General features: G+C 42.7%; 2 protein-coding genes across 3 annotated transcripts; both read right to left on the bottom strand.

Moving 5' to 3' along the window:
* Positions 1 to 8,562: 8,562 nt before the first annotated feature.
* Positions 8,563 to 12,556, bottom strand: LOC139566699 (uncharacterized). The gene is made up of 2 exons (XM_071387949.1): positions 12,544 to 12,556; positions 8,563 to 10,590 (listed from the first exon to the last, which is right to left on the bottom strand). Exons 1-2 carry the CDS (start codon positions 12,554 to 12,556, stop codon positions 9,644 to 9,646), a joined length of 960 nt encoding a protein of 319 aa, XP_071244050.1. The 3' UTR covers positions 8,563 to 9,643.
* Positions 8,563 to 20,286, bottom strand: LOC139566794 (uncharacterized). 2 transcript variants are annotated; one of them, XM_071388115.1, is made up of 6 exons: positions 19,825 to 20,286; positions 19,294 to 19,424; positions 17,367 to 17,546; positions 12,774 to 12,920; positions 12,544 to 12,645; positions 8,563 to 10,590 (listed from the first exon to the last, which is right to left on the bottom strand). In XM_071388115.1, the coding sequence occupies exons 1-5, from the start codon at positions 20,081 to 20,083 to the stop codon at positions 12,568 to 12,570; spliced, it is 795 nt and encodes a 264-aa protein (XP_071244216.1). In that variant the 5' UTR covers positions 20,084 to 20,286; the 3' UTR covers positions 8,563 to 10,590; positions 12,544 to 12,567. The 2 variants fall into 2 exon arrangements, with proteins under 2 accessions (XP_071244216.1, XP_071244215.1); XM_071388114.1 differs by lacking the exons at positions 8,563 to 10,590; positions 12,544 to 12,645; positions 12,774 to 12,920 and having other exon boundaries at positions 13,291 to 17,546.
* Positions 20,287 to 20,500: the final 214 nt, after the last annotated feature.

Genomic DNA, 20,500 nt, shown 5'->3' with positions numbered 1-20,500 from the left:
TCCAACTAAACTACTGAAAGAGCTGCTTCCTGTGCTTGGCCCTCCTATGTTGAACATAATAAACGCCGCCCTACCCACCGGATGTGTACCAAACTCACTAAGTGGCAGTAATAAAGCCTCTCTTGAAAAAGCCAAACCTTGACCCAGAAAATATTTTAAAAACTAAATCGGTCTATATTGAATATCCCATTCCTCTCAAACATTTTTTTAAAAGATGTTGCGCAGCAACTCACTGCCTTCCTGAAGACAAACAATGTATACGAAACGCTTCAGTCTGGTTTTAGACCCCATCATAGCACTGAAACTGCACTTGTGAAGGTGGTAAATGACCTTTTAATGGCGTCAGACCAAGGCTTTGCATCTATCCTCGTGCTCCTAGACCTTAGTGCTGCTTTGATACCATCGATCAACACATTCTTTTGGAGAGATTGGAAACCCAAATATGTCTACACCGACAAGTTCTGGCCTGGTTTGATCTTATCTCTCGGAAAGATTTCAATTTGTCTCTGTGGATGGTTTGTTCTCTGACAAATCAACTGTACATTTCGGTGTTCCTCAAGGTTCCGTTTTAGGACCACTATTGTTTACACTATATATTTTACCTCTTGGTGATGTAATTAGGAACCATAATGTTAACTTTCACTGCTATGCGGACGATACACAGCTGTACATTTCGATGAAACATGGTGAAAACCCACAATTGCCCTCCCTGGAAGCCTGTGTTTCAGACATATGGATGGCAGAAAATGTTTAACTTTTAAACTCGGAGATGCTAGTTCTAGGTCCCAAGAAACAAAGAGATCTTCTGTTGGATCTGACAATTAATCTTGATGGTTGTACCGTCGTCTCAAATAAAACTGTGAAGGACCTCGGCGTTACTCTGGACCCTGATCTCTCTTTTGACGAACATATCAAGACTGTTTCAAGGACCGCTTTTTTCCATCTACATAACATTGCAAAAATCTGAAACTTTCTGACCAAAAATGATGCAGAAAAATGAATCCATGCTTTTGTCACTTCTAGATTAGACTACTGCAATGCTCTACTTTCCAGCTACCCGGGTAAAGCACTAAATACACTTCAGTTCGTGCTAAACACGGCTGCTAGAATCTTGACTAGAAACCAAAAAATGTATCATATTACTCCAGTGCTAGCCTCTCTACACTGGCTTCCTGTTAAGGCTAGGGCTGATTTCATGGTTTTACTGCTAACCTACAAGCATTACATGGGCTTGCCCCTACCTATCTTTCCGATTTGGTCCTGCTGTACATACCTACACGTACGCTACGGTCACAAGACGCAGGCCTCCTTATTGTTCCTAGAATTTCTAAGCAAACAGCTGGAGGCAGGGCTTTCTCCTATAGAGCTCCATTTTTATGGAATGGTCTGCCTATCCATGTGAGAGAGGCAGACTCGCTTTCAACCTTTAAGTCTTTATTGAAGACTCATCTCTTCAGTAGGTCTTATGATTGAGTGTAGTCTGGCCCAGGGGTGTGAAGGTGAACTGAAAGGCACTGGAGCGACGAACTGCCCTTGCTGTCTCTGCCTGGGCGGTTCCCCTCTCTCCACTGGGATTCTCTGCCTCTAACCCTACTACGGGGGCTGAGTCACTGGCACTCTTTCTGTCCGGGTTGGCGCCCCCCAAGGGTTCGTGCCATGGGCGAGATCTTCGTGGGTTATACTCGGCCTTGTCTCATGGTAGTAAGTTGGTGGTTTGAAGATATCCCTCTAGTGGTGTGGGGGCTGTGCTTTGGAAAAGTGGGTGGGGTTATATCATGGCCACAGTGTCTCCTGACCCCTCCTATCTCAACCTCCAGCATTTAGTCTCTAATAGTTTATGTGTCAGGGGGCTAGGATCAGTCTGTTATATCTGGAGTCCTGTGCAAATTTAAGTATGCTCCCTCTAACTCTCTCTCTTTTCTCTCTTCTCTCAGAGGACCTGAGCACTAGGACCATGCTTCGGGACTACCTGGCCTGATGACTCTTTGCAGTCTCCAGTCCACCTGGTCGTGCTGCTGCTCCAGTTTCAACTGTTCTGCCTGCGGCTATGGAACCCTGAACTGTTCACCGGATGTGCTATCTTGTCCCGGACCTGCTGTTTTCGACTCGCTCTCTCTCTCTACCGCACCTGCTGTCTCTAACTCTGAATGATCGGCTATGAAAAGCCAACTGACATTTACTCCTGAGGTGCTGACCTGTTGCACCCTCTACAACCACAGTGATTATTATTATTTTACCCTGCTGGTCATCTATGAACGTTTGAACATCTTGGCCATGTACTGTTTTAATCTCCACCCGGCACAGCCAGAAGAGGACTGGCCACCCCTCAGAGCCTGGTTCCTCTCTAGGTTTCTTCCTAGTTTCCTGCCTTTCTAGGGAGTTTTTCCTAGCCCCCGTGCTTCTACATTTGCATTGCTTGCTGTTTGGGGTTTTAGGCTGGGTTTCTGTATAGCACTTTGTGACATCGGCTGATATAAAAGGGCTTTATAAATACATTTGATTGATTGATTGATTAGGAAAATTCCAAAGATTACTCTGGCCCAGTGGGAGTATCATTCGTGGAGAAAGTGGATCCATGCCTTTTGGCCGATTCGTTTGTGGTATCAGGCTGGTTGAAGAAGGAGTTGGGTTCTGTCAATTCAGTCAAAGTGTCCGGAGGTGGACTTGTGTTGATTTTTTGTGTCTGCTGCTTAGAGGGAGAGGGCGATGCGTGTTTCTAGACTCGGGATGAAAGCGGTGTCCTGCTTTGCTCTCCGGAGCACAGCGCCACTGAAAGGAGTGATAACTGGGATGAGGTTGAGTGTTAAGGTGGATCAACTCAAGTCAGGGATCCCGGTTGTCTGTGTTGCACGCCGTTTGGTGGTGAGTGATTCAGTGTGTTTGCCGGATAAAGTCATAAAGTCATATAAGTTATCCCGTGAGAGCTTTTGTTACGAACCCAGTACCGTGTTTCAGGTGTCAAGTTTATGGTGATGTTGCAGCAGTATGTAGTAGGGCGATTCCGAGGTGTGAGAAGTGTGCAGGAGGGGATGGGACAAAAGAGTGTGTAGTTTCGGTGGAAAAAGTGGAGCGTGTCAATTGTGGGGGTGGCCATGTTGCTGGGGATCAGAAATGTCCTGTGCAAGTGAAACAGGTTGAGGTTGCCAGGGTGAGAGCAGTGCATAAAGTGTCATATGCTGAGTCAGTGAGGAAAGTAGAGGGTGGTGGGTTAAGGGTGAGGGCCTGAGAGGATCCCTGTGAGTAGTATGCCAGTACAGAGTGACCCCAACAATTTGTGCTTTAGGAAGGCTTCTTGGTGTTTATTACTATGGTCATTAATTGTACCTACACGTTTTTAGATCATTGACGTTAAAGGTTTTTAAAAAGGTCACTTAAAAAAAGAAATATTTTCTATCATTCTCAACCGTTTATCTTTTCCAGTGATGAAGACATGGATGTCTCATGGTATGGTGGGATATGCAAAATGGGTCAACTTTAAGCACCTTTATTTCGCGAATGTTTTGGCATTCAGGTCCATATAGTCAGGTTCGGATCAATTCCACAATGGGTAAATATCTATGGAAGGTTACATTCAAAAAGTTATTAAATTCAAATGGATTTACTTACCCTATGTTAACACTTGACCTTTTCCGTAAATCTAGTACCCTCACTTTGATAAAAATGAATTTTTTAATACTTTGGAAAAGGATCAATATTACATTACACACAGCTTCACTACTTTTATGTCAAGTAAACATCAATTAAAGGACTATAATTTCCTAATTATAAAACACCAGCGTCAAAGAACAGGAAAAGGTTGTCACTTTTCATCAATGAAGCATTTTTACAGACACCATCACACCAACCATCACCATATCATCTACTCTGTCTCATCATACTCATTCTTTCCTCAGTTCACCTCATCCAGTTCCCTATACAGTTGAAGTTGGAAGTTTACATACACCTTAGCCAAATACATTTAAACTCCGTTTTTCACAATTCCTGACATTTAATCCTAGTAAAAATTTCCTTTCTTAGGTCAGTTAGGATTACCACTTTATTTTAAGGATGTGAAATGTCAGAATAATAGTAGAGAGAATGATTTATTTCAGCTTTTATTTCTTTCATCACATTCCCAGTGGGTCAGAAGTTTATACACTCAATTAGTATTTGGTAGCATTGCCTTTAAATTGCTTAACGTGGGTCAAACATTTCGTGTAGCCTTCCCCCGTGCTTCAAAGGTTGGGATGGTGTTCTTCGGCTTGCAGGCCTCCCCCTTTTTCCTCCAAACATAGCGATGGTCATTATGGCCAAACAGTTCTATTTTTATTTCATCAAACCAGAGGATCTTTGTGCCCATGTGCAGTTGCAAACTGTAGTCTGGCTTTTTATCGCGGTTTTGGAGCAGTGGCTTCTTCCTTGCTGAGCAGCCTTTCAGGTTATGTCGATATTGGACTCGTTTTACAGTAGATATACAGTGGGGAGAACAAGTATTTGATACACTGCCGATTTTGCAGGTTTTCCTACTTACAAAGCATGTAGAGGTCTGTAATTTTTATCATAGGTACACTTCAACTATGAGAGACGGAATCTAAAACAAAAATCCAGAAAATCACATTGTATGATTTTTAAGTAATTAATTTGCATTTTATTGCATGACATAAGTATTTGATACATCAGAAAAGCAGAACTTAATATTTGGTACAGAAACCTTTGTTTGCAATTACAGAGATCATACGTTTCCTGTAGTTCTTGACTAGGTTTGCACACACTGCAGCAGGGATTTTGGCCCACTCCTCCCTACAGATCTTCTCCAGATCCTTCAGGTTTCGGGGCTGTCGCTGGGCAATACGGAGTTTCAGCTCCCTCCAAAGATTTTCTATTGGGTTCAGGTCTGGAGACTGGCTAGGCCACTCCAGGACCTTGAGATGCTTCTTACGGAGCCACTCCTTAGTTGCCATGGCTGTGTGCTTCGTGTCGTTGTCATGCTGGAAGACCCAGCCACGACCCATCTTCAATGCTCTTACTGAGGGAAGGAGGTTGTTGGCCAAGATCTCGCGATACATGGCCCCATCCATCCTCCCCTCAATACGGTGCAGTCGTCCTGTCCCCTTTGCAGAAAAGCATCCCCAAAGAATGATGTTTCCACCTCCATGCTTCACGGTTGGGATGGTGTTCTTGGGGTTGTACTCATACTTCTTCTTCCTCCAAACACGGCGAGTGGAGTTAGACCAAAAAGCTCTATTTTTGTCTCATCAGACCACATGACCTTCTCCCATTCCTCCTCTGGATCATCCAGATGGTCATTGGCAAACTTCAGACAGGCCTGGACATGCACTGGCTTAAGCAGGGGGACCTTGCGTGCGCTGCAGGATTTTAATCCATGACGGCGTAGTGTGTTACTAATGGTTTTCTTTGAGACTGTGGTCCCAGCTCTCTTCAGGTCATTGACCAGGTCCTGCCGTGTAGTTCTGGGCTGATCCCTCACCTTCCTCATGATCATTGATGCCCCACGAGGTGAAATCTTGCATGGAGCCCCAGACCGAGGGTGATTGACCGTCATCTTAAACTTCTTCCATTTTCTAATAATTGCGCCAACAGTTGTTTCCTTCTCACCAAGCTGCTTGCCTATTGTCCTGTAGCCCATCCCAGCCTTGTGCAGGTCTACAATTTTACCCCTGATGTCCTTACACAGCTCTCTGGTCTTGGCCATTGTGGAGAGGTTGGAATCTGTTTGATTGAGTGTGTGGACAGGTGTCTTTTATACAGGTAACGAGTTCAAACAGGTGCAGTTAATACAGGTAATGAGTGGAGAACAGGAGGGCTTCTTAAAGAAAAACTAACATGTCTGTGAGAGCCGGAATTCTTACTGGTTGGTAGGTGATCAAATACTTATGTCATGCAATAAAATGCAAATTAATTATTTAAAAATCATACAATGTGATTTTCTGGATTTTTGTTTTAGATTCCGTCTCTCACAGTTGAAGTGTACCTATGATAAAAATTACAGACCTCTACATGCTTTGTAAGTAGGAAAACCTGCAAAATCGGCAGTGTATCAAATACTTGTTCTCCCCACTGTAGATACTTTTGTACCTGTTCCCTCCAGCATCTTCACAAGGTCCTTTGCTGTTGTTCTGGGATTGATTTGCACTTTTCGCAGCCAAAGTACGTTCATCTCTAGGAGACAGAACGCGTCTCCTTCCTGAGCGGTATGACGGCTGCATGGTCCCATGGTGTTTATACTTGCGTACTATTGTTTGTACAGATGCACGTGGTAACTTCAGGCATTTGGAAATTGCTCCTAAGGATGAACCAGACTTGTGGAGGTCTACAATTTTTTTTCTGAGGTCTTGGCTGATTTCTTTTGATTTTCCCATGATGTCAAGCAAAGAGCCACTGAGTTTGAAGGTAGGCCTTGAAATACATCCACAGGTACACCTCCAATTGACTCAAATGATGTCAGTTGGCTTTAGAAGCTTCTGATAGGCTATGACATCATTTTCTGGAATTTTCCAAGCTGTTTAAAGGCACAGTCAACTTAGTGTATGTAAACTTCTGACCCACTGGAATTGTGATACAGTGAATTATAAGTGAAATTATCTGTCGGTAAACAATTGTTGGAACAATTACTTGTGTCATGCACAAAGTAGATGTCCTAACCGACTTGCCAAAACTATAGTTTGTTGACAAGAAATTTGTGGAGTGGTTGACAAACTAGTTTTAAGGACTCCAACCTAAGTGTATGTAAACTTCCGACTTCAACTGTGCATCCAAAACCAACAGAATTAACAACAAACTAACTAGTATTGCATTACATGTCACTCACTATACACTATACCATGTTAATTTTCTGCTGGTGTAAACTGAGGTAGCTCCTCTCTGAGAACCTCTTCCCACAGTGCATACAGGTGAACAGCCTCTCTCCTATGTGGACCTTCAGGTGCCTAGTGAAAGTCTACACACGCATTGCACATCTTTGGTTTGGGTCAAATCCGGTACAACGCAACGCAGAGTGGAACCTTTTTTATTTTCAAGTATTTGTGGCAGCATCATGTTATGGGTATGCTTGTCATCGGCAGGTACTGGGTTCAAAATAAATATTAAAGGAGCAAAGCCCAGGGTAAAGGTTAGAGGAAATCCACCTCAGTCTTCTGAAAACTTAACCCTAGGATAATGTTTTATTGTTCAGCAGGACAATTACACACATTTAATGCCAAAGACACAACAGAATAGTTTTCCAAGAGGTGTTGAACTTTCCTGAGTGGTCCAGTCTCCGGTTTGAAGATTGCTGTCCATCAAATTATTCTCAACTAAATGTACAGAGCTTGAGCAATTTTAACAAAAACAATGTACATATGCTTTTTGTATTATTATTGTGATTTTGGAAAATGTTCTATAATTTTTCTTTCACTTTGAAAATGTGGAGTAGGTTGTGTAGATAGGTAGGAAAGAAACTAATTGAATCCCCTTTTAGATTTAATTTGAAGGCAACAAAATGTGAAGATTGTGCAAGGGGTGTGTGGACTTTCACTAGCAACTGTATATACCACAATGTGGGGTGACAGGTAGGCTAGTGGTTAGAGCGTTGGACTAGTAACCGAAAGGTTGCAAGATCGAATCCCCAAGCTAACAAGGTAAAAATCTGTCGTTCTGAACAAGACAGTAAACCCACTGTTCCTAAGCTGTGATTGAAAATAAGAATGTATTCTTAACTGACTTGCCTACTTAAATAAAGGTTAAAGAAATGTCTGGATGCAATATTCCACACTGAAATCTGTTATGCTCAGTTCAGAAAGATGAGACACGACGGTCTTAAGAAGCTAGCTAGCTATTTTGCTGATATTTATCTGACAAGTCACTATGGCCCCGATTTAAGAACGTGTAAATAGAACGTAATTCACTTTTCACAACCCAACCAAGCCGCACTGCTTCTTGACAGAATGCACATCCAACCCGGAAGCCAGCCGCACCAATGTGTCGGAGGAAACACCATACACCTGGCGACCTGGTCAGCGTGCACTGCGCCCGGCCCGCCACAGGAGTCGCTAGTGCGCGATGAGACAAGGATATCCCTGCCGGCCAGACATACGCTCCCTCAGGTACGTACACATCAGAGGCAGCTGGTGGCACCTTAATTGAGGAGGCCTAAGGTAATGGCTACAATGGAGTAAATGGAATGGTATCAAACACATCCATTCCATTGACTCCATCCCAGCCCATATTATGAGCCGTCCTCCTCACACCAGCCTCCTGTGTTACATGCACACACAGATAAAACATGTTCAACATTTACCCTTCCCCACTATGTTTGAGTCCTATACTGTAGTTACAGAATGACTTCATTGTTGTTAAACCCATCATCGTGGACACATATGATGTTGTGGATAAATATGAGTCAGCTATGATAAGTCAAAAGTCATCAGACAAATCTGACTAAACTATTTTGACGTGTACAATAGGTGTTTGTTAGTGTGTGGGTATGTGTAGGTATATTTAGTAAGTGTATATTGGTTAAAGCGCTGTTGGGTGTATGCAGAATAGGGCGAGATCAGATATGATGTACACTAAAGAGAGTCTCAATGAAAGTCCCATTTTGTGTTTATTAAACATAAAAGGTGTTAAATACACCATATGAAAACTACAAATACACGTCTCAACTAAACATCTGCATGAACTTGATAAACATTTTCTCATTAAAAGTGTCTTGGGGGAAAAATGAAGTAGTTGAATGGAAGTAATGTAACAGGCATTTGTGAACATCATAAATACACTGAACAAAAAACTTGGCTTCCAAGTGGGTGCACCCCTGCCCAGTCATGTGATATCCATAGATTAGGGCCCAATTCATTTATTTCAATTGACTAATTTCTGTAACTCAGTAAAATCTTTGAAATTGTTGCATGTAGCATTTATATTTTTGTTCATTGTATAAATGCCTTATACAGTGAGTGTACAAAACATTATAAACACCTGCTCTTTCCATGACATAGACTGACCAGGTGAAAGAAATATGATCTCTTATTGTTGTCACTTGTTAAATCCACTTCAATCAGTGTAGATGAAGGGGATGATGCAGGTTAAAGGAGGATTTTTAAGCCTTGAGACAATTTAGACATGGATTGTGTATGTGTGCCATTCAGGGTGAATGGGCAAGACAAAATATTTAAGTGCCTTTGAATGGGCTATCATAGTAGGTGCCAGGCGCAACAGTTTGTGTCAAGAACTGCAATACTACTGGGTTATTCACACCGAACAGTTTCCCGTATGTATCAAGAATGTTCCACCACCCAAAACACATCCAGCCAACTTGACACGACTGTGGGAAGCATTAGAGTCAACATGTGCCAGCATCCCTGTGGAACGCTTTCAACACCTTGTAGAGTCAATGCCCCGACGAATTGAAGCTGTTTTGAGGGCAAAAATGGGGGGTGCAACTAAAAATTAGGAAGGTGTTCTTAATGTTTTGTACACAGAGTATATCACACAATGTCTGGATGCATTATTCTACCAAAGAATATTAAACACTGAAATCTGTTACTCTCGCTATTCGAAATGCATCTGTGGATATTTTCTGCTGACAACAATGACAATTATTATTCTCTTTAATGCTGGGTTTGATCTAAACCTCAGAAGGTATTGAGTGATACGGTTCCTTTCTATGTCATAGAGTGGAATGGTCTTTCTGCTGGTGTATCCTGAGGTAGCTCCTCTCTGAGAACCTCTTCCTGCAGTGTGTACAGGCGAACGGCCTCTCTCCCGTGTGAACCTTCAGGTGCCTATTCAGCTGGTGCTTGCGGGAGAACCTCTTCTCACACTGGGGGCAGCTGTAGGGTTTCTCCCCTGTGTGGACCCTCTGATGCCTCTTCAGGTCACCAGTCTGAGCGAAGCACATGTGACACTGGGTACAGCTGAAGGGTTTTACCCCTGTGTGGATCCTCTGGTGGATCTGCACCTGTTTTGGGAAACTGAAGGCTTTCCCACAGAATGAACACGGGAAGCGCTTCTCTTTGCCACCAGATCGACTGACAGCATTAATCCTAATACTGTCATGTGTCAATGGGCTTGTGTAGCCATTTAGTGTTGAGGCATTGTTTAACATTAGGAGAGTGTGAGGAGGACGAAGGCCAGGGAGTGTCTGTGTTGTCACAGGATCCATGTTCCAGTTGATAGATCCTATAGAAGGCAGGCTGAAGGCAGCATCTGTTAGGGAGTTAACCTGAGGCGCCATCAGTCTCTCTGAATCACAACTATAGGAGCAGGATGGAGCATCGCTAGCCGAAACTGTTTCTGTTCTCTCCCGCTGCATACGGACACCTCTCTGTCCCCGTGGGCCAAATCTACACCTCGCCCTGGTCTCAGCCAGTCTGTTGACATGTAGACTAAGTTCGTATGTTGTTTTGTGTTCCACTGTCTGTTCCTGGTTGTGGTTAACAGTGTTGTCCCCCAACCCAGAGTTGAGGATGCTGTCCAATCCACTGACATCCACTATGTCGCCTCTGGTCCTGGCCTGCTCAGGGATGTTGTCCCCTGGGCCCTTGGCTGTACCCGTCTGAGTCTGGGAATCCAAGATGGCCACCCAGTCTCCTCTGTTAGCCTCCAGCCAACCACCTGCAGGAAGAGGTTAGAAAATAGACTTTAAAAACATGGCAGAGAACTCTACATATGGAGATTTTAAGTCAATTACCTGGTCAAGTTCATACATTGTGTGTTTTTGTATGTAAACATAAGTTGTATTGATTTCATTTTATGAATGAAGAAAAAAGAATAGCCAGGCACTTCACTATTCACATTGAGGTATATCTATTAGGAGTGACTACTTTTTGACCATGGCCGTGATGGCATCCTATTCACTCTAATTATGCTAAATTCTCTGAGTAAATCGTCTAACATTTGAACCATATATGGTAGAGACATAGGGCGTGGACTATAGTTTTTCTGCTGTAAATCATTATTGAATTAACATATTTTATTAAACCATGAAATATTTCTTTTTTGTATGGGTGAACATGTCATGCCAAATAGTGTCCCCCAGCATCACAATGGGATTCGATGAGTTCTAGCCTATGTTGCTAGGGCTGTTGGTAGAACTTGCAACATTTTGACCAGCCTACGTAGTGAACCAAACGTCCGTTGCTATACTATTGTTTTCTGATGTTATAAACCTTGAATTAAAAAATTGTTATGGGTGATCATCCAATATTATGTTCTAATATGTACAAATTATTGACACCCTTGATAAAGATGAGCATAAAAGACTGTATACAATAAATCATTCAAATACTGAGCTATATTGTATGCTCAAATTATATTATTTTATAATAACACAATTGGTCAGAGATTTTGTTTAACAAATAATAAAAATACATCTCAAAGATAGGTGTCAAAGTTATTGGCACCCCTGTTTTCAATACTCCAGCACACACTGTGAGGATAACAACACAGAGACTTTTTCTAAAATGTTTTATGAGATTGGAGAACACATTGGGAGGGATATTAGATCATTCCTCCATGCATAATCTTTCCAGGTCCTTGATATCCCTCGTTTGTGCTTATGAACTGTCCTCTTCAAACCACAGGTTTTCAATGGGGTTGAAGTCCGGAGACTGAAATGGCCTTTGCAAAATGATGATTTTTGTGGTCAATTAACCATTTCTTTGTGGATTTTCATGTGTGCTTGGGGTTATTGTCTTGCTGGAAGATCCACTTGCGGACTAGTTTCACCCTCCTGGCAGACGCAACCAGGTTTTTGGCTAAAATGTCCTGGTACTGGGTAAAGTTCCTGATGCCGTTGACCTTAACAAGGGTCCCAGGACCAAAGGAGGCTAAATACCCCCATAACATCAAAGATCCACCACCATATGCTTCCGTTTTTCGACGCCAAACCCACCACTGGTGTGCATGGCCAAAGAGCTCAATTTTCCTGTCAACTGACCAGAGCACCTTCTGGAGTTTGCTAAATGGGATTGGTACTATGATTGAAACCAGGGGGCCAGCAGCATACCACCCTGCATACCACTGCTGGCTTGCTTCTGAAGCTAAGCAGGGTTGGTCCTGGTCAGTCCCTGGATGGGAGACCAGGTGCTGCTGGAAGTGGTGTTGGAGGGCCAGTAGGAGGCACTCTTTCCTCTGGTCTAAACAAAGATCCCAATGCCCCAGGGCAGTGATTGGGGACACTGCTCTGTGTAGGGTGCCGTCTTTCGGATGGGACGTTAAACGGGTGTCCTGACTCTCTGAGGTCATTAAAGATCCCATGGCACTTATCGTAAGAGTAGGGGTGTTAACCCCGGTGTCCTGGCTAAATTCCCAATCTGGCCCTCAACCATCACGGTCACCTAATAATCCCCAGTTTACAATTGGCTCATTCATCCCCCTCCTCTCCCCTGTAACTATTCCCCAGGTCGTTGCTGCAAATGAGAATGTGTTCTCAGTCAACTTACCTGGTAAAATAACGGTAAAATGAATAAAAAAATAATAAAAAAAACAGTACAATGAGGAGCTAGCGTCTTGTAGGAGTGACACCACCTGTCGGAAGACAATGTGCTATATGTATTTCTCCCTTACCTTGCTCCCCCATATTTAGTCCACTCAGCAGGTCAATGCTCTCTGGTCTGTCTCCTCTTTGACTAGCAGCAGATCAGGCATCCCATCCTCCATGTCTACTGACTGTAAGAGATACAGAGTGAGAGGATGTTGGATCAAGAAATCTCATATGAACACCCAGCTATGGAGAGGCTTTGTGGATACATACCCTGACCTAATACCATTCAGACAGTAGTTCACAGTGGGCTCACCTCAGTGAGACTGTGTGTGGTCCTGTGCTGCTCAGCTGGTTCCTCTGTGGGTTCAGGAGGAGGTGTAGTCTGGTTGTCCTCCATGACCATGGTCCCCTCAGGGTTCCCCAGACCCTCCTCCTTCACCAGCAGCACCTCTAGTCCCTCCTGGAAGAGACAGGTGATACAGACATACACTCCCTCAGGTACGTACACAGATAAACACACTTTAAACATAGTGTTTACCCATCCCCACTATGTTTGAGTCCTATACTGTAGTTACAGAATTACTTCATTGTTGTGAAACCCATCATGGTGGACATAAATATGATGTTGTGGGTAAATATGAGTCCGCTATGATAAGGCAAAAGTCAGACAAACCTGACTAAACTATTTTGACATGTACAGTAGGTGTTTGTTAGTGTGTAGGTATATTTAGTAAGTGTATATTTGTTATAAAGAGCTGTCATGTTTATGCAGAATAGGGTGAGATCAGCTGTGATGTATATTAAAGAGAGTCTCAATGAAAGTCTTAGAATGAAAAGTCCCATTTTGTATTTATTAAACAAAGTTTTAAAATACACCACATGAACACCACACGTGTCAACAACAAAAAAATCACTTAACTTTTAATGAGAAAATGTATGTAGTTTATTTTAAAAAGTAAGTAATTGAACGGAAGTAATGAAACTTGAACATCATATAGGCTACACTGTATAAACACTATGTAGCAAGACTTTATTGGCATATACATTTAGTGTACAAAACATTAGGAACATCTTCCTAATACAGAGTTGTACCCCCCCCCCTCCCCCCCCCCTTCAGAACAGCCTTAATTCGTCAGGGCATGGACTCCACAAGGTGTTGAAAGAGTGCCACAGGGATGCTGGTCCATGTTGACTCAAAGGCTTCCCAAAGTTGTGTCAAGTTGGCTGGATGTCCTTTGGGTGGTGGACCATTCTTGATACATGAGCATAAAAAACCCAGCAGTGTTGCAGTTCTTGACACACTCAAACCTGTGCGCCTGGCACCTACTACCGTACCCCGTTCAAAAGGCATTTAAATCTATTGTCTTGCCCATTCACCCTCTGAATGGCACACATGCACAATCCATGCCTCAATTGTCTCAAGGCTTAAAAATCCTTCTTTAACCTGTCTCCTCCCATTCATCGACACTAATTGAAGTGGATTTAACAAGTGATATTAACAAGGGATCGTAGCTTTCACCTGGATTCACCTGGTCAGTCTATGTCATGGAAAGAGCAGGTGTTTTGTACACTCAGTGTATATACAGTTCAAGTCAGAAGTTTACATACACCTTAGCCAAATACCTTTAAACTCAGTTTTTCACAATTCCTGACATTTAACCCTCGTAAAAAATCCCTCTTTTAGGTCAGTTAGGATCACCACTTTATTTTAAGAATGTGAAATGTCAGAATAATAGTAGAGAGAATGATTTATTTCAGCTTTTATTTCTTTCATCACATTCCCAGTGGGTCAGAAGTTTACATACACTCAATTAGTATTTGGTAGCATTGCCTTTAAATTGTTTATCTTGGGTCAAACGTTTCGGGTAGCCTTCCACAAGCTTCCCACAATAAGTTGGGTGAATTTTGGCCCATTCCTCCCGACAGAGCTGGTGTAACTGAGTCAGGTTTGTTGGCCTCCTTGCTCACACATGCTTTTTCTATAGGATTTTTCCACACATTTTCTATAGGATTGAGGTCAGGGCTTTGTGATGGCCACTCTAATACCTTGACTTTGTTGTCCTTAAACCATTTTGAATCAACTTTGGAAGTTTGCTTTGGGTCATTGTCCATTTGGAAGACCCATTTGCGACCAAGCTTTAACTTCCTGACTGATGTCTTGAGATGTTGTTTCAATATATCCACATAATATTCCTTCCTCATGATGCCATCAATTTTGTGAAGTGCAACAGTCCCTCCTGCAGCAAAGCACCTCCACAACATGATGCTGCCACCCCCGTGCTTCACGGTTGGGATGGTGTTCTTCTGCTTCCAAGCCTCACCCTTTTTCCTCCAAACATAATGGTGGTCATTATGGCCAAAAAGTTCTATTTTTGTTTCATCAGACCAGAGGACATTTCCCCAAAAAGTACGATCTTTGTCCCCATGTTCAGTTGCAAACCGTGGTCTGGCTTTTTTATGGCGGTTTTGAAGCAGTGGCTTCTTCCTTGCTGAGCAGCCTTTCAGGTTATGTTGATATAGGACTCCTTTTACTGTGGATATAGATACTTTTGTACCCCTTTCCTCCAGCATCTTCACAAGGTCCTTTGCTGTTGTTCTGGGATTGATTTGCACTTTTCGCACTAAATTTCGTTCATCTCTAGGGAACAGAATGCGTCTCCTTCCTGAGGGGTATGACGGCTGCATGGTCCCATGGTGTTTATACTTGCGTACTATTGTTTGTATAGATGAACCTGGTACCTTCAGGCATTTGGAAATTGCTCCCAAGGATGAACCAGACTTGTGGAGGTCTACACATTCTTTTCTGAGGTCTTGGCTGATTTCTTTTGATTTTCCCATGATGTCAAGCAAAGAGCCACTGAGTTTGAAGGTAGGCCTTGAAATACATCCACAGGTACACCTCCAATTGATTCAAATGATGTCAATTAGCCTGACGGAAGCTTCTCAAGCCATGACATCATTTTCTGGAATTTTCCAAGCTGTTTAAAGGCACAGTCAACTTAGTTCATGTCAACTTCTGACCCACTGGAATTGTAATACAATGAATTATAAGTGAAATAATCTGTCTGTAAACAATTGTTGGAAAAATTACTTGTCATGCATAAAGTAGATGTCCTAACCGACTTGCCAAAACTATAGTTCGTTAACAAGAAACTTGTGGAGTGGTTGAAAAACTAGTTTTAAGGACTCCAACCCAAGTGTATGTAAACTTCCGACTTCAACTGTATATATATATCAAATCAAATCAAATTTTATTAGTCACATACACATGGTTAGCAGATGTTAATGCGAGTGTAGCGAAATGCTTGTGCTTCTAGTTCCGACAATGCAGTAATAACCAACAGTAATCTAACCTAACAATTCCACACTACTACCTTACACACACACACAAGTGTAAGGGATAAAGAATATGTACATAAGATATATGGATGAGTGGTGGTACAGAACGGCATGGCAGATGCAGTAGATGGTATAGAGTACGGTATATACATATGAGATGAGTACTGTAGGGTATGTAAACATAAAGTGGCATAGTTTGAAGTGGCTAGTGGTACATGTATTGCATAAAGATGGCAAGATGCAGTAGATGATATAGAGTACAGTATATATACATATGAGATGGGTAATGTAGGGTATGTAAACATTGTATTAAGTGGCATTGCTTAAATATATATATATATATATCTCACACAATGTCTGGATGCAATATTCTACCCAGAAATATTGAACATTGAAATCTGTCACTCTCGTTATTCCAGATACATCTGTGGATATTTTCTGCTGACAACATTGAAAATTAAACTTTGTCTTTAATGCAGGGTTTGATCTAAACGTCAGCAGCTATCCAGTTGAATGGTTTTCTGCTGGTGTATCCTGAGGTATCTCCTTTCTGAGAGCCTCTTCCCGCAAGGCTTACAGGCAAAGGGCCTCTCTCCCGTGTGGACCTTCAAGTGCATTTTCAGCTGGTGCTGGTGGGAGAACCTCTTCTCACACTGGGGGCCGCTGTAGAGTTCTCCCCTGTGTGGACCCTCTGATGCCTTTTCAGGTTGAACGAGTGGGAGAAACTGGCCCGGCAAAGGTGGCAGACGAACGGTTTCTCCCCTGTGTGGACCCTCTGGTGCCTCTTCAGGTTGCCAGCCTCAGCGAAGCGCATATGACACTGGGTACAGTTGAAGGGTTTCTCCCCTGTGTGGACCCTCTGGTGAATCTCCACCTTCTGGAGGCAGCTGAAGCCTTTGTTACAAAACATGCAGAGGAACGGTTTCTCTTTACTATTGCCTGATGTTGCGCCCCCTCCCTGAACCTGGGCTCTCGCCCTGTCGTCTGAGTTCAATACCTGATCAAAAAGGACGTGTGAATCAGAAGGCCCCATCGACATTGACACTGGGTCGCATTCCCTGAACACGTGTAAAGGGGAGTGGGTCGCGACATTTAGATTTGTCTCTAAGCTTTTCCTGTAGTCTAAGAAGTCACTGTTGTTGCCCTGCGAGTGTCGTTCTCCTAAGTGAGTTTCGTCTGGATTCCATATCAGAGGAGTGTCGCCCTCCACTTTCACAGTCACCTCATCTTCGACCAGACCCTCCCCTTTCTTATCTAGGTACCTTTCAGAGTATACACTACTACTGTAACGGTTCCAGTCCACTCTCATTGGATTAGTCTGTGTATCTAATACCACAGGCATGTCACCAGGTATCATCTGTGTCTCTGTAGCATATGAACAGGACAGATCATTGCCAGTCTGTAACGCGTCACCTGAGTCCTGATGGGACAGAACCGTCCTCGGGCTCAGATTACCGTGAAGTAAATACTCTGAGCAGGGAGCAGGAGGACAGCCCAGTCGCTCCAGCACCGTTAAAGTCTCTGTATCTGTCTCTGACTTGAGGACGGTGTTCGGCGTTCCACTGACCTCCGTGATGCTGTGTCGGCTCCTGGGCTGCACTGGGAGGGTGGTGGGGTCCTCCGTGGCTATAGGGGGTGCCACTCCAGCCGCTGCTCCAGTCTGGATGTCTCTGTTGTGTCGTGGATCATCCTCTCCTTCAGACCTCTCCTGCTTAACCCCAGGACCTGCAGACTCTGCATCTGCAGACTGACACAAAAAGAGAGGAGGTTATTATGAAAACCTGCCTACTTCCTGTTTCCAGTTCCATACGGTTTTTGCATGGGCTTCAACCTTATATCATCAAATTCATGACGCAGTCATATAGGATATATATATAAAATGATATTCGTATATTCATTTGATCATACCTGAAAACATTTGACGCTTAAGAAGACACATTGGCGAAAGTTAGTCTAATTTGAACTACAACTCAGCAGCCTCACAGGACAATAATAACCTGTTAGTGACCGTCCCGTTATGCGTTTTATATTCGATTACACTGGAGCTTTTTGACTGAACGTTGCCAGACAATACTTTAAAAAAAAGGCAACAAACAAAATAATGTTTTTTGTAGACCGGGAAACTGTCGAAAGACAAAGACTTGTTCAGCTGGTGGGAGTTGTAGTTCTAATGAAACAGTTCTAACTTTTCGGCTTTGTGCTTCTTCTCGGCTGTCAAATAAGATAAACCGGTATATAGTAGGTAAATTCACTCAGAAACACATACATTTTGATATGTCTTATATGACCGTGTTTTATGAATTCTACGATGCAAATTATTAACCTACAAAACAAGGAACAAGAAAGTACAACTTTCATGGTGCATTGAACAACAATGGGCTTGTTTGAGTGGTAAGCAACCCACTAGACAGAAGTCGAGGAGTGAAGTCTGGAGGTGCATCTGCCACAGCCAAAAGTCAGGCACTGTAGTGGTTTTCCAACAGCAAGGCTCAGATTAACATGGTAGTGTCCAAATAGCTTCTATTGTTTATAAAAGTTTGTCTGTATGAATGTCAAAATAAACTATTCTATAACCCCATATCCCACACTTACAAACTGCAAACATAACGCGTGTACAATTAGAGATGTCTCGAAGGGATAACTGGGCACAAAATCTGTCTTCTCCAGAAAATGTTTTTTTTTTTTTTTTTGCTCACTAAGTGTGTAGTTTTTATATGGAGTTCAATGAGTGTCGAATTTGGTTAACAAATGTTATGCCTTATTTGCTACATGTGGCTTATTTGACTGAATATAATTTATAATAATTAGGTTGTTTTGAGTGTACTGAAGACAGATGGTTACTTAACGCAAAAACAAATCAAGGGTTGCGATTTCGAATCTCATCACGGACAATTTTAGCTACACTGAACAAAAATATTAAAGCAACATGTAAAGTGTTGGACCAATGTTTCATGAGCTGAAATAAAAGATCCCAGACATTTTCCATACAAAAAACGTATTTCTCTCAAATGTGGTGCACAAATGTGTTTACATCTCTGTTAGTGAGCATTTCTGCTTTGCCAAAATAATCCATCCACATGACTGGTGTCATTGCACAGGTTCGCCTTGTGCTGGGGACAATAAAAAGGCCACTCTAAAATGTGCAGTTTTGTCACACAACACAATGCCACAGATGTTTGAGGGAGCATGCAATTGGTATACTGACTACTACTGTTCATTTCTCTACCATAAGCCCCCTCTAATGTTGTTTTAGAGAATTTGGCAGTATGTCCAACCAGCCTCACAACCGCAGACTATGTGTATGGCGTCCTGTGGGCGAGCAGTTTGCTACTGACCCTTAAGAATTCGATAACAATGTCGTAGGGAAGTCTCACAAGCTCCCCAATGGCAGATAAATAAGGATGTACATGTAAGCAAATTAATAGCTGAGGGGAACCTTACTGCAATTTTATTTACAAAGTAACTCATTTTTAATGCATCACTATTACACTAACCTCTATCATGATAACGTGATGGGTTGAGGTTCCACTCCTCTCATCAACAGTGATTGGTTGGTCATCTCCCCATGTATTGTGTCCTGCTGGCTTCACACCCCTCCTGTGGCCTCCAGTGAGATGTCCTTCACCTGAGAAAGTAATTGGTGGAGAAGAGGTGGATGGTTAGCTACTGTCAATGCTCAGTGGTATATTGTAAACTATTGGCAGTTTTGACAAGATTTGGAAAGGATGTAAGATAACACTTATCATAACTTCTTAATATACTGTTATTGATATGTATTGTGTTCCATGTATCACATTGTTTTCATTGAGTAAATAATAGGAAATGCAGTTAATCAATAATCTGGTTAGAATGTGATGTGTCTGCAAGATAAGTAATTAGAGGAATTACTGCACACTATTCAAAAACTGACCAAGACCCAATTCTGGGTAACACATATGAACACGTGCAGAGGGGAACGAGGGGACAGGCACTACACCATATGAACATCGACAGGCTGCGCAGCCTCTGCCTTCCAGGAAATGTACCTCTTGCTATGCTTCTGTGTAGGTCGAGGATCTTGACACTGCTGGGACGACTGGCGGGGACGCGCTCCCGTGCCACCTTCAGTTCCAATAGTTGTAGTTTCCTCCGCAATGTCCTGTTTTCTTTCTGGCTTTGAGAAATTTCCAAACGAAACACTGCATAGTCGTCGTCTACGAGTTTACAGATGTCTGCCACGGCTGCATTCCCTAGCACCTCCATGATGGAGGCTATTTGAGTGTGAAAAACCAAACAGTTAGCCATTGTTAGCCAAAGTTAGCAGCTAGCTAGATAACATCTATCAACCAAGTCCTCTATCCAACGAGAATTAAAGACTATATGGGCTAAGTACGTGATGCTGTGCGGTTAAATTTGTCATATTTTGATTTCCATGGTGTCAATAAACGTCCAAATAAAAACGCAAATGTAGAAATTGTTCTTGGTCACTGTTCACTTCCGTTTACACAGAAGAGAAACGACGTTATTGGTTGGCGTCATAGCTCAAAGGGTGTGGTTAAATGAAAACCGTATGCTCGCTATTCATGTGCGGGACAGTTTTTTATTCACCCGCAATTGCTAATAACTTATCCGCAACCGCCCGACTAAACGTGATAAAGTGAACATCTGAGTCTTGCACCCGACCCTTACCCGCAAATATAGAAAATCCGATGTAGGCTACTG

This window comes from Salvelinus alpinus, chromosome 39, assembly GCF_045679555.1.
Source record: "Salvelinus alpinus chromosome 39, SLU_Salpinus.1, whole genome shotgun sequence".
NCBI lineage: Eukaryota > Metazoa > Chordata > Actinopteri > Salmoniformes > Salmonidae > Salvelinus > Salvelinus alpinus.
Note: the sequence above shows the minus strand (reverse complement) of the source record. Positions and strands in the feature narration are given on the sequence as shown.